This window comes from Pimephales promelas, chromosome 5 (genome assembly GCF_988280905.1).
Source record: "Pimephales promelas chromosome 5, fPimPro1.hap1.1, whole genome shotgun sequence".
NCBI classification, from domain to species: Eukaryota; Metazoa; Chordata; class Actinopteri; order Cypriniformes; family Leuciscidae; genus Pimephales; species Pimephales promelas.
In genome coordinates this window covers 14,093,082-14,107,477 of record NC_142773.1, presented here as the reverse complement: position 1 = coordinate 14,107,477, position 14,396 = coordinate 14,093,082, and the positions used below count along the sequence as shown (strand labels likewise).

The 14,396-nt window shown below is 38.6% G+C and overlaps 1 protein-coding gene across 7 annotated transcripts in view; it reads left to right on the top strand.

Annotated features, from left to right (window-relative positions):
- mib1 (MIB E3 ubiquitin protein ligase 1) overlaps positions 1–14,396 on the top strand; it is a 76,204-nt gene that overhangs the window by 46,645 nt on the left and 15,163 nt on the right. For all 7 annotated transcript variants that reach the window (XM_089131007.1, XM_089131005.1, XM_089131002.1 and 4 more), the window contains exons 13-15: positions 7,689–7,821; positions 12,881–12,967; positions 13,451–13,609. In XM_089131007.1, the coding sequence (XP_088987133.1) occupies positions 7,689–7,821; positions 12,881–12,967; positions 13,451–13,609 (379 nt within the window). The remainder of the gene's footprint in view (positions 1–7,688; positions 7,822–12,880; positions 12,968–13,450; positions 13,610–14,396) is intronic.

Genomic DNA, 14,396 nt, shown 5'->3' with positions numbered 1-14,396 from the left:
GTTTGACTGTACAAGCTGTTCTATGACTTTAGAAGACTTTGATTTTTAGTTGTGTACACCAGAACAATCACAAACTTGGAGTGGTTTATAGACAAGGAACAATGAGTCCATCATTTGTGTTCTTTCATGTTAATAAATCAAGAGTGGTGGCTGGCTAGCTAGTTGTCCTATATTAATACCTTAAACTATCTGGGTGAATTTCAATATTTCTAAGTCTTATATTTCACATTTCCACAAATCACCATAAGATGTTCTACCCGTGTCATTGCAACCAAAGAACGGAAAACTATTTGGACAATGCACATTTCAACCTTTCCCCCACATGCATATGTCCACCTCCACTGGGGTAAAGGACTGTAATCAATCAAACCAGACTATCCAAGGACAAACTGACACAGCCAAACTGCCTTTTTCCCCAATCAAAGTGCTTGTTCTTGTTGTGTGGGTTGGCCAAGTTGTGATTCTGAGCCAATAGTTGTCGTAGTGAATGTGGATGATATCACGAGTAGCAATGATATCAAGTCAAGCACTAGAATAATTAGTAATACTTGAATTTGTCATGCTTATCAAAGAAGAGAGCACTTAAATATGAAGGTAGTTTTTGTTTGCTTTGTACATGCTATTGAAACAAGAACAAATGTATTTCTAATAGAAGATTATAACCCAGTTCCTCAAGGATTTATCTTTTTACGATGCTCTTTTTGTAGACTAGATACTAGATATTCAGCTCACCTTTAATTGCTTCAAATCCCTCCCATTAATGAATCAACATTTATTTAAGCACAAATTGAAAAAAAAACTTCACCTAGACTGTGAAACTGAACTGCATAAGTAATTTTTACATTACTCACCCATGTTAATAACTGACCCATGCTCAAGTGTTGAATAATTCATACATGGTTGCCATAGAAACCCATATGGTCACTTGGAGGTCACTGTATCTACTTAACTCAAACCAGTAGGTAAGATAATGATGGAGAAGTTGAGCATTGATGGCCTCATGATTCAGCCATTATCTCCACTTTATATGTCCAGAAAGAAATAGTTTCTATGGTATTTTATCCAAGCATCCATTTTTTTAATCATTTGAGGTTGCATTTCCATTACAAATTACCATTTTGCTAAATGCAGTTCCAGTAATATGAAATCATTCGTTTTGGTCATACTGACAACTCCTTGCTTATAGTATTAATACTCTTTCCTTGGCAAGACCCAAACATGTATTATAAATGCATTTTCTGACTGTAATGCATGAGCAAGCTGTAAATAGAACCCCAATGCGGATCATTAAATCAACCTTTCAGCAATGCCTTATACTGCTGTTAATGGGCATCTGACTTCAAGTACACCCAACTGTATTCTTAATACAAACTTATTAGACATGTGTCTGCTGGCTTGTTAGTATAGTGTTTCTTTTGTGCTTGTGTCTGAGAACTTGAACACCAGCTGAGCTACTTTGTTGGATTGAATTTTCCCACCTCTAGTGAACAGTTTGCGGTTGGAGTGATTTAAAGCTTAAGATTTATAACACTGATGTCTTCCTCTCTCCTATAAGAGAGTCAGCCACCAATCGAAGAATTTTCCATCATTACCCAAGGAAAATAAATAACTTGTTGTCAAATGACTTTCCTCCAATGTAGAAAAAGACAGAAAAATGTTTAAAGTCCCCTTGTAGTCAATCATTATATGCCTTAGAACATCACCAAAATGACACATTTATTGATTTTAACTACACCATTGTCTCATGTATTATACGCTGTTCTATGCAGTCCCTCCAGGATTTCACGATTTCTTTTGTGATTTTTGCGATCAAAATGACTGATTTTGTGGTGGTAATTTCCAAAAATTTGTGGAAAAAAATGTGCAATTTATATATAACATTTACCATAATAGTATTCAGTCCTTCCAGAAAAACGCAGAGTTTTTTTGTGATTGTTGCGGGCAAAAATTGATTGATTACGCGGCCTGTTTTCTTTAAAAATGCGATGGAATATGCGGGATATTTATGCAATTTTATGTAATGAAATTGCAGGAATTTTGCAAAAATTGAGGGAACTTGCAAAAATTGCGGTTTGATGAAAAAGAGAAAAAAAGTGATTTCCCCCAACGTCCTGTTCTCACTAGGCTAATGTAAGAGTCATTTCTTATTACTTCCTTTGATAAGCAAGCATACTACATCATAGAAAGTGCTGAGAATGTTTAATTTCTCATCTTGTTTTATTTCAGACTGTAATGAGTGTAAATAAGGTGTGGTCCCTTTAAGAGCTGCGCGCTCCCTGTTGAACTCTCTGCAGTGTTATATTATATGTGCGCCTCGAACACCCCATGTGTGCGGGTAATTTCTGTTTGATGCTACTTCTTTTATCTTATGTTGTTTATTAAGTAACGATGTGACGGTAGAACGTGTGACAGACAGTTATACGAGTTCGATTTGTGAGATGTCAATCGCCTCCGTGAGCCTGTCTGGCGTCGCGTAATCACGTCACTTCATAACGTTTCCATGGAAACAGGGGGAAATGGCTGCTCTTGTGTGAAGCAAACGCAACATTTTTCAACTTTCTGCTAAGATACATGTGACTTTTTTTTGCAACGAAAATGCAAGGATTATGAAATTATGCAAACCCCGCATATTTTGCACGGAAATCGGCAATTTATGCGGCGAAAGTGCGGCGTATTTGAAAAAATGCGGCCCCTGCATAAATATGCGGACTTTGGCTGATTTTGCATTGAATTCAGCGATCGCATAATCACGTTTTTCTGGAGGGACTGTCTATGAATATGCTCAGAGATTCACTCATTGACGAGATATTTACATGGTATTACATGATATTTTGTGCGATTTCAAACTGCATTTTTGGTTCACTGCAGTTTTAAAGAGGAAATATTGGTGCTGGTGAATTTAAGAATTTGCATATGGTTTGTGTTGAAGCATATTAAAAACACCACATAGACATATAAACAACATTAGAAGATTTTCACCACAGGGCGACTTTAAATCAATTGTGCTTACATTTGAATTTTTATTTATTATGCTTTTAAGATCAGTGGAGGACTTGAGGTATTTTCAATTCAATGTTTCTTGACACTCAATGTGCAGCAAAGCAAGTGAAATATAGATTTCACTTTTAAATACCATATTTTTTTAATCGGTATGCCTCAAGTAACAGTATAGATAATTAGGTCATGGATATTACTGTGCCGTTGTGTCCCTCGTTGACTGCGCGAGACAGACATATCTGTAAAAAGTAAGCGAATATGGTTTGTAATGCTTTCTTCAAAGATTTCCACTAAACGTTTTACTATATCAGAGTCATCCGTAACAACCAGTGTAAAAATTCAGTTATTGACCACACTTTTAATGCTAATGGATTTTATTACAGTTGCACAGCCACATGTCCAATAAAGAGCAAGTTGGCAGGAAGTCACTTTAAAGAGGGCATTATGAAAGCTGCACTTAATAACAAACTCCTCTTCACTCAGCAGAAATTCTGAGATGCAGATCCACTTTCCCTCTTGATTATTCTTAATTGTTTCAATTAATCTCATTTCAGCCATTGTTCTCTTTCTTTCTTTATTTTTTGGCTTTAGTATAGGTGTTAGGCTGTTATTTGTAATCTGGTGCTTGACATGGCTTACGAAAAGCCACTCCAATGGCACAGCACACACATTTATATGAACTTAGTATCTCACCCTCAGTGTTTACCAAGAGATGGTGCCAGCAAACCATCGCAACTTTATAGTCTTGAGGTCTTGATCATAAAAATTGGTGCTTATTCCTGTGTAACCAGAGTTCACCTTATCCAGGCCCACATATAATTGGGGTGTGGGGCGGTGGACCAGAACCAAGGTTGGGAATCACTGTACTACAGCAAAGGTAGCGTTAGCCTAGTAACAGTAAGCTCCAGGTATATGACAAATTACCATGAGGCTTCCGGAGACAACAGGCCCTGTTGGCGTACTCCTGAGGGATCTTCGTACCTCACAGGATGACCCAGTTCCATCATGCTTTTCCTTCACCTTACTTCTCATCTTGCTTTTTTCCACTTTCTTTCAGTCCTACATTTGCCCCAATGTTCATTTTGGCGTTCAGACTGCTACTTCAGTCACATTGTGTCCTCTGAGCCTTGTTCTTTAGCTCTTAAATGGCAACTGTTTACTTACCTCACGTCGATATCAAATCCCTATAAAGGGTTGCCACCAAAAACAAGCCATTCATCATCTGCATTTCCTTTGCTCACAGTGTAGCAAATCAGTTCCTGGAAGGAATTAAAAGGGTGTTGTGCCATAGACTGCATATGTTTAGAGTTCTTTGAACTCCTCCTCAAAAAAAAGTTGACTGCAATGCAGTAGTGCCAGCAAGCGGCATTAATATTAATGCCTGCCCATTTCCACCACTGTGGCAGGCAGCCTGTCAATCTAATGCCGCATCTGCTCATCACTCACAATGCCAGCACCTTATTGGAACCAGTTTCCATTGGTGAGTCCATCACCAATTCTTGTCTTGCCCCAGGATGCATCTATTGTTGTACGACTTAATGCACTCAAGAGGTTGATGCACTCAAAACCTTGGTTTTCCTTACTTTCCTCACTGTGCCGACAATCAAATTGACTTGAACTTATGCACAAGATGATCAGCAGCCAGTAACGTAAGTAGCTTGTCCACAGACTCCAACCCACCATGAGCATTGCAGGTGTAAAGATGTTTCTGGGCTGTGTGTATGTGCATGCTGTGTACACTGCAGTACAGCTGCTTTGCTGCACAACGCTCCAAATGTGTACTGAGCTGATGCTCTCTCTCTCCGCACTACCTAAGAAACTAGATACCAGCTTTGGATTTACCAGAATTCAACCTGCAGCAAAAATCAGCACTCCAGAGGCTTCCACAAATCCACCTCAGCTCTGAAATTACATTCATCAATCTCTTTTTTTCTTTCATTTCTCTCTTCAAGAAGCCTCTTCACTAATTTTTGCTCATGACATCCCACCAATGACACCTTAAGAACAACCTTAACATTTGAGAATACTAACTCTGCATTTGTTCTTGAGTACTGTGAATAACTAGCAGTGGTGGAGGAAGTACTGAATCTCTCTACTGAAGTACTGAAACTTAAGTAAAAGTACACATAACCAGATAAATATTTACTTTAGTAAAAGTAGAAGTAACTCAATGACAACCAGACTTAATTAAAAAGTACCTGATTTTAAATGTACTTTTAAAAGTAAAAGTACTTACATAACAATTTAGTCTCTTAATGTCTATTTCTAATGATTAATAAAACATTTAATTCTAACTCATTCAAACTAAGGCTACGTTCACACTGCAGGCTGAAACGACCTAATTCCGATTTTTTTTTTGCCCCTATGCGACCTGTATCTGATTTTTTCATGACAGTCTGAACGACACAGATCCGATCTTTTCAAATGCGACCCAGGCCACTTGGGTATGTGGTCCAAATCCGATATGTATCCGATCTTTTGAAATGCGACTTCAATCTGAACGGCCAGGTCACATATATCCGACCCGCACGTCATTGCACGCACCTGTAGCTAGCCAATACACGCTAACTCCAACGCGTTTCTGCACTGTTATGGGCCGCTGCAGACGTGTCTCTTCCCCAGTGTTGTGCCTGAACGCGTTCATATACTGTATTACTGCCTGATGAACATTACTGTGAACACGTTCATTCTGGTGTCTGTGAACGTGCGCTCTCTCTCAGTATAACTTTGTACAGTAGGGTGCCAGATTGATTTCTATAGAGCCTTCCAGGCGAAAACCTGGCTAAAACACATGTAAACATGCTTTAAAATGTAGCGAAAAAACACCCAATCTGGCAACACCACCCACCAGTGTCGCACCGCGGCCGCAGGTGACAAAACAAGGAGCGCCGAGGACACGCACTATCAATTAAACGGGGTTTATGACGAGCCTCGGTGAGGATCGGAAAAATCTTACATTTATGTGCAAACTTTGCCCGTCGATAAAATAATTGTTGTCTGTGTTTGTATATGGGCTGTGGCAATAATAATAATAAAACAAAAGCTCGCAACATATGGAAAAAAAGGACTATTCCGCAAAAAACAAGTGACGTCGTTGACCGTTGATTAATCTTCTGCGCATGCGGGTCACTTCTGGGTCATTTCACGTTCACACAGGAGATCACAAAAGGTCGCATTTAATTGGAAATGTGAACGGCCTTGCAAAAAAATCGAATTTTTTCAAAAAATCGGAATTGAGCATTAAGCCCTGCAGTGTGAACGTAGCCTAATACTCCTATAATGATGTTCAATAATTATGGAAAAAAAATGTCACCATTTCTGAAACAAGCTTGCAATTAGGCAATATACACATCATGCTTATCCTAACTATATGTTAATAACTATGTTTGGCAGTAAACACAATTAATTTATGGTGTAATTCTAAACCTCTTGGCTTGCCATAATCCTAACCAAACGTATATTACACACGGTGCGTTTCCTATGCACTTTAAACCAATTTTGTTAGCGTATAAATTGCACGATAAACACAGTGTGCGTGACGCATTTAGTGTGACCGGGTTGATAAATTCATGGCAACCAAACGTCACTGGTGAGACAAACGTGCAATGAACAGATGGTCAGATTACGTTTTGGCAGGGGAAAAAATGTAATGAAAATGTAACAGAAGTTGTAGAAATGTATAATAATTGCTGCAAAATGTAACGAAGTAAAAGTAAAAAGTATGCACTATTTATTCTACTTAAGTAAAGTAAAGATACGTGAAAAATGTACTTAAGTAAATTAACAAAGTATTTGTACTTCGTTACATTCCACCACTGATAACTAGATGAGCAATGCATAAAGTGATTCGCAATTTCCTTGATTTGTGAGTCTTTCAGAGGTTTGATAGGGTTGGATGGATGGCATGACCTCTATAGTGGCTGTTTTATCTGTTTTACATGTTTGCTTCCTTTTTACATATGTATTTACTAGGGATGTAGCTATTCAAGTACTGGACAGATAAATCAGACATTATTTGGCACATTGATCAATGTACTTGATGTACTGTATTTTTATCGATTTGTTCAACTATTAAATAGCTTACCTTGACCAAATGTTATTAAGTTGAAAATCACTCAATTGCTTTCGTGATGGATCCATTACTGTAACTTCCAAGTATGCATGTTTCTACTATTTACATATTTCAATATCACCAAATACAAGAAAATTATATTCTTCCTCATAATAATCATTGCACTATTACCCCTCATTACCCTTTAGTTGTTTATTACCGCAACCCATTACTTGCTCCTTCCTCTCTTCTCGCACGGTCATCATTCTGCCTGTATTCCAGCTAATCTGTGGTTTTCATACATCCTCTACACTCATTTTCAACGTTTTTTTGACGTTGAACGCTAGTTTCTCCAGGACAGGCAACTATCTTATTGCTGGTGCTGAATCAATTCTTTTACCGCTTTCTATTTTCACCTCTGCGTTATGGATGCTGTGTTCTTACCTGCTGATCTGAAAAGCTGGTAGAAAACGTTTTTTCCTTCCCTGTTGATTTGTGGTATGCTTTCAGTTTTTATTGTTATGGGTTATGTTTCTGACTTCAGTTGAAACTACATGGACAGAAGCCATCGCACTAATTACATGTTTATTAGTTAATCTTTTCAAATGCTAAGATTTGTACTCTCATCTTTGTTTTGCAGTGCTATGCGGGTGCTGCTGTCCAAATTGCCACGGCCATGGATAGTGGATGAGAAAAAGGATGATGGTTACACTGCGCTTCACCTGGCCGCCCTCAACAACCACGTGGAGGTGGCAGAGCTTCTAGTCCACCAGGTCAGCAGTTCTGACATGCACACGCACACATTGCACTATCCGAAGGGACCCATCCTGGAGACCCTGTACTGTATCCTGCAGATTATGATTCAGGGGGATAATTGATGCAGTTAATGTCATTAGAGGTGCAGAAGAGCTGAGAAAGTTCAGTTGTTACCCAGCTCTCATTGAAGTAGGTCAGTCATAATTAGGGATGCACCGATCACGATTTTTCATGGCCGAATCAGATTGCCTTTTTTTTATAAGCAAATGGGCCGATTCTAATACAGGTTGCCCCCATTTTTATTTTTGCTGTATTACAGCCTTAACTGGTCATAAACAAAATAATATCTGTAAACATTTCAAATTAGAAGCAGCCACTGCATTTTAACCATGATCCAAACAAAGATGCTATACACATGCAGCATAACCAGTTGTTTTAACTATTGTATAATTTGTGATGATGAAAGTTCCTCAAGTTTTTAAAGTTGTTTATATGTCTATGTGGTGTTTTAGTATGCTTTAAGACAAACCATGTGCAAAGTCATAAGTCAACACTAGGGGTGTGAATCGGAGCCTTAATGACGATTCGATAGAATACCGATTTCTTAGACCAACGATTTGATTATTTTTGATACTTCAGAATTTCCCACGATTTGATTCGATAGTAGATATTTTTACATGATATCTATTAAGTTTCAAATAAATCAACAACAACAACAAAAAAATAGCCTTTTATTGAGAATAAAGAAACAGTATTTGTGGTGAGCAGGACGCGGCCGACATGAGAGAATAGCGCGAGCCATTTACACCACCGCCCTTGTGTCGTTGTCTCACGTCGGCCGCGTCCTGCTCGCCACAGTATTCTATTCACATAATGTGTATGCTACACTATAGCAGTGTTCTTTGCAAACGGCAACATCTCTTACCACTGATCCATCAGTTTTCCTGAAGCCACAATACTTCCACACCGATGACTTGATGCCGACTGGAGCGTGTAACATTTCGCTTTCATTGCCAGCTCGCTCTGACGGTTCCATCGCTCTTGAAAGCCAGACTCAACAATGTGAATGTGTGTAAACATTAGGGCTGGGTAATAAATATTGATTTCTCGATATTAATCGATTCACATTTTTACGAACCGATATCGATTCTTAAATCTCAAGAATCGATTAGTCATCCTGTTTCATTTGAATGAATGGAACATTGTATCGCGGCTGCGCGCATCCAAAAAATCGCAATAATCTTTGTCCTTTGTTACTATTGATATGAAACAAAGTCTCAATTTTCAAATTACGTCCATTTGCAAATTCAAAAACATAAATAACGTTTTGGCACTGTGGCGTGAGATCGCTCTGACGCAGCTCAAGAGAAGCAGCAGCGCTGATCTCTCTTCCGGGTTAATAATACCAGTTACAGTGCGAAATAAACATGAATGAGCATCTGAATGTGTGTTAAAAGATAGAGTACAACTGATCGAAATCCGTATCATGTCACATTGATTCGCTCAATCAGCGTTTTAACCGTGGAAAGACGTCAGTTAAACAGCTTGTAATCAATGTCATGTATCGTCATATTTACCTCAGAAAACCCACATAAACTAGAAAAAATAACTCTAGAGAGGAGCATTTTGCTAAATATATACACCATATTACATACTTACATACTTCAATATTTAATGCATATTTGAATAAAACTGGCAAGTTTTTATAACAGCCACCATTTAAAAGTTTATATTTCACATAATCTTATATTATAAAAATAAATAAAAGTCTAATTTAAGTGTTTGTATAGCTACAAAACAGTTCATTATTACCTTCATATTAGGCTAATGAAGCCTAGTAGGCTACAACTAGACTCCCATAGTTTACAGCATTAGTTAAGAGATTTGATTTCCTTGAGAAAAATTGCTATTTATTGTAACTGATATCCAAAATAATCAATATTGAATCGAATTGTGAAATTTGTGTCAATACCCAGCCCTAGTAAACATAGACTGTGAAACGCAAGTAACACGTGTGAAGCGGTGTGAAGTAGAAGACCATAATGAGGTTAGCGCCACCCGCAGCTTAGAAATAGGTTGTGCGCATGTCGGAGCTAATGCTGAAAATAGACGGGCGGCAAAATAAACACATTAATCAATACTCTTGTGGACGCATCGTTGCATCGAATCATCAGCTGTATAATCAATGCATCGATACGAATCGATTAATATTTACACCCCTAGTCAACACCATTACTAAATATTTTCTCCTTAAAACTGAAGTGAACCAAAGAAAGTCTCAAAGATGCAGTTTGAAATCGCTGGTGTTCCTGACGTCACAAACTACATTGCTTAAACACAAACTACACAAACCAGGTCAACGTGTGGGTGGGCTTTAGCATATCATTAACTGCGAAGCAGGGGAGTCTCGAGAGATGTCAGGTCATTCCGCTATATTTTTCTGTTGATAAATCGTGTACATTTAGCATTATAGCGGCTGAATTTTGTAATGTATATTACGACGTTATGATGAACTTTGTCTGAGTTGTTCAAAGTGTTTCTAAGAATACTGATTTTTAGAAGGCAGACTGAGATTGCGAACAGGAACGTGTAAAATTAACAACGCATTATTAGCTGTTTGATAACATAGTCAAGGAAAAGGCTAATCGTATTAATTACCGTTATGTGTCTGACGTCGTAAAGAGCGATAACATTGGGCAGCCTTTACTACAGTAAAGTTGACCGAGTGAATCTCTGAGCTGGAGATCCGGGTATACTAAAGGAACCAAGGGTGTAGTGTTACATTGTAGCTATTTTACAGCATGAAGAAATTCTTTTCACAAGAGTTGTTTTTTAAATATGTCATTTTGGTTATCAAATATGAGTTTTAAGGGATACAATTATTGACTACAGGGGGACTTTAAAGCAAAATCAGTATGGTCTGACTTTAGTTTTGTGCAATTATGCTACATAAAACATACCTGCTCACTGAAAAAGTAAATTCACTCTCTGACAGAAGGTGGCGCTTGCGCCGCCTTCACACTGGCAGTTGAAATCAGCTCCGATGCGGCTGCGAAACGACCGGAAGTCATTCATTTCCTATGGAGATTCGCAGACCGCATGCGAATGGGTCCGAAACGGGTCCGACCGAGTGCGGTGCGAAGAAAATCGTGTCCGTTGGCCATCCGGATGCGTTCAAAAATTTGAACTCGTGCGAAAAGCTACGGACGGTTCCTATCCGACAATTTCAGCGGAAGTTGACCGTTGCTATGGTACTGATACACAAACCTGAATGATTAACTTTTAATAAAATAAATAATGATTTTATAACGATAAGTTGTCATGTCATTTTATAATTTTATGACTTTCTAACGTTTATAAGGGCAGTTAATACAATTAAATTGAAGGTAGACATTGAACTATTGACCACTATATCACATTTTTATTCGACCTGACATGTCAACGTCCTGAGCAACTTTCCTCACGCAGCATAACCCTCATCAGAGAGATCATACAGAACTGACACAATCAAACTTTAATCTCTCCGCAGTTTTTGTTCTACTCAACTCAACTCAACTCAACTTTATTTATAGAGCACTTTCAAGACCACAAGTGCTGTACAAAATGAATAAAATAGAAAGTAAAATAAAGAAATAAAAAAAAAATACAAACACATGACATAAAAAAAAAACCCCGCGTCCGACGCTTTTCACTGTGTAGTACGACGTCCGTTGGGAACGTATTGCGTATTACGGAGCTGATTTCAACTGCCAGTGTGAAGGCGGCGTTAGAGTTACCGCGGTAAACGAAAGCAGCAGCACTTATAAACACTTCTTTAATGGGCAATGGCATTACACAGAATTTTCCTGAAGCCAGTAGTTCAGAAGACAGGTATTATTCATATAAACCTCCTCCCCCAATTCAATATTTATATTTTTCTTTCCAATTTTCCAATTTTGAGCAGCACAAACTTGCTGGTGCAGTATCTGTGCTCTCCTCTTTGCATCGGTCTTCAGCGTATCCCATCTCTGGCCTGTTAACGTCCCGTTACAGACCTCGTAATACTTCCACACAAATGACATTTTGGCCTTTTATTGCAATGCAGTTTGTGTCTGAAATTGAGATCGGCCAATTGAGAAGCCATTTGCCGATCATGTTTGTTACAAAGACCGTCCGGCTCTGATTTATGGCTGGTCGACCAGTGCACCTCTTGTCATAATGACTCTTAAAAAACAGAAGTTATGATACTCTTTTTGAGGTATGTCCGAGTAAAACAGCATCTCGAAAAAGAAAAAAAAAATGTAGGCTTGGACTTGATTTTGTCCAACGGAAATGGATTGTTGGATCGTTGCCATTTCCATTAGCTATGATCTCATGCGAGTGGCTGGTTTCCCTTTAAAACCGTTTCAAATCTTTGCAAGCTCAGATTCATCAGATGTAATTATTTTATGACAAAAGTTATAAATGACAAAAAATGAATGCTAATTAAATTCTTGAATTGAAGAACACTGGTCTCCAGTTGACCTGTCCCTAAACTTGCAGGATTCTCCAGGTTTCTCCATAGCTCCTCACCTCCTACGCCACAGTGCAGAGTGACACTGTGGCTCAGTGTTGTGTTAACAACGTTATTGCAACATTCCAGCAGTGTTATGAGACTGCTGTGCTGGCTCAGTGCAGCCCTTTGTCAACTACCTGCCATGAGGGAAGAGAGGGAGAGACAAAGAAAAGGTTCACACCAGTGACTTAAGCCTCAGCCTGCGAACCACACTGCACTGCAGTAATGCAGAGAGATGCTGCTATGGGGGTTCAGTCAGGGAATATCTGAATACAAATCACCATTAGCTCACATTTCTTAACACAACCTATGGGACTCGAAGGCTTGCTCATGAGGAGCGATTTATCTTCAGTGGATGAGAAGTGAAACGGAAACTGACTGTTATTGAACATTGAAAAACAGTGGAATGTAAATATTCAAATACACACAATCACTTTGTTTTGCTCTTATCGTCTAGCATCTATATAAATGCTTATATCATAGTTGTTCAAGTTATATTTCTCAGAGGTCAACCAATTGATTTGCTCTTTCTCTCTCCATAGGGAAATGCTAATTTGGACGTACAGAACGTTAACCAGCAGACGGCATTGCACCTTGCGGTCGAGCGTCAGCACACCCAGATAGTGCGAGTAAGTGGCTCTGTCTTCCTCCTGTTCTGTTCTCTTCATTCCCCTTCAATGTTTGATGTCTACACCCCTCACCCAGCGATCTGGCGTCCCACTCAACACAAACGCATTGATGAAGCAATGTAGTTAAGTGCCCCGGGTTAAGATTTAAATGCAGGGAGTTCTGCTGCAGATTTATCCCCTTCATTTAGTCCTGAGCAATCTGGACTACGCCAGGAGAGGTATGAGGAGCGGGGGTGGTAAAGGAGGAATCAATAGAATCGAAAGCGCCATCGTGTGGTCGTATAAGAGCAGTGCAACTCTCCTCTTTTCAAAACGTCTGTCTCAAAACGTCTCAAACATTACACTTTTTCAATTTGAAGCCTTTGTTTTTGACACCTGTGCCTCCGATGTCATTGTTATCTTGTTTCGTCAGCATCGATTAACATGTAATCTACTATGACTGAGAACACACTGGTAACATTTAGTCTCTGTGTTTGTGTCCAGCTCTTGGTGCGAGCCGAGGCGAAGTTAGACGTGCAAGACAAGGACGGAGACACGCCGCTGCACGAGGCCCTGCGTCACCACACTCTGTCCCAGCTGCGACAACTTCAGGACATGCAGGACGTCAGCAAAGTGGAACCCTGGGAGCCTTCCAAAAACACAGTATGTACAGAGAACTATATAAACTATGCAGGTGTTCTCATTAAAAGCTTCAGATTAACAGAACGTGATGTAGTACACATTTTCAGTTGTTTTGAATTGATCCACAATAAATAATTGGAATTTTAAATGAATTATGTTAATTAAGTCATACACATTTTAAAGATTTCTTATATTGGGCCATATAAGATCTGTTTAAATATTCCAAATTCCATCTGTTCCATTTCAAAATGTAATAGTTAAATTCAATTTTAGTCATCAAAAAGCAGGTTGAATTAATTGCAATGATAAAAAGTAGACATTTTTACACTTAATTTTCACAAAAATTATATTTTTAGGGCCCTATGATGTGCAGAACATACAGACTTCATATTTAAACAGCAGGGTTTTTTTACACTTCAATATTCATACACACTAGTCCATATCATGATTAGATTAAGTATACAGATATAGCGTTATATTTTTTCATTATAGGCATTCTGTAATATACTTTTAATTCCAGTTTTATGATTGGATTCTGCAAATCTGTAATCATTTTCCGCATGGCTAAAATCATGCATCTCAGAGGCTTATAAAACACAAATGTGCACTTTACCAATGTGGTGCCTGTGCAAATTCACACAGGGGCCTTCAGATATGTTTAATAGTCAAGGACAAAATGAACAATTGTAGCATCTTAAAAAAAAAAAAAAAAAACAGCACCATAAACCATTCAAACACAATTTACTTGGTAATGCAAGTATGACCAGAGGTACCATATCCAAAATCACCTTAAACCACAATTTCCAAA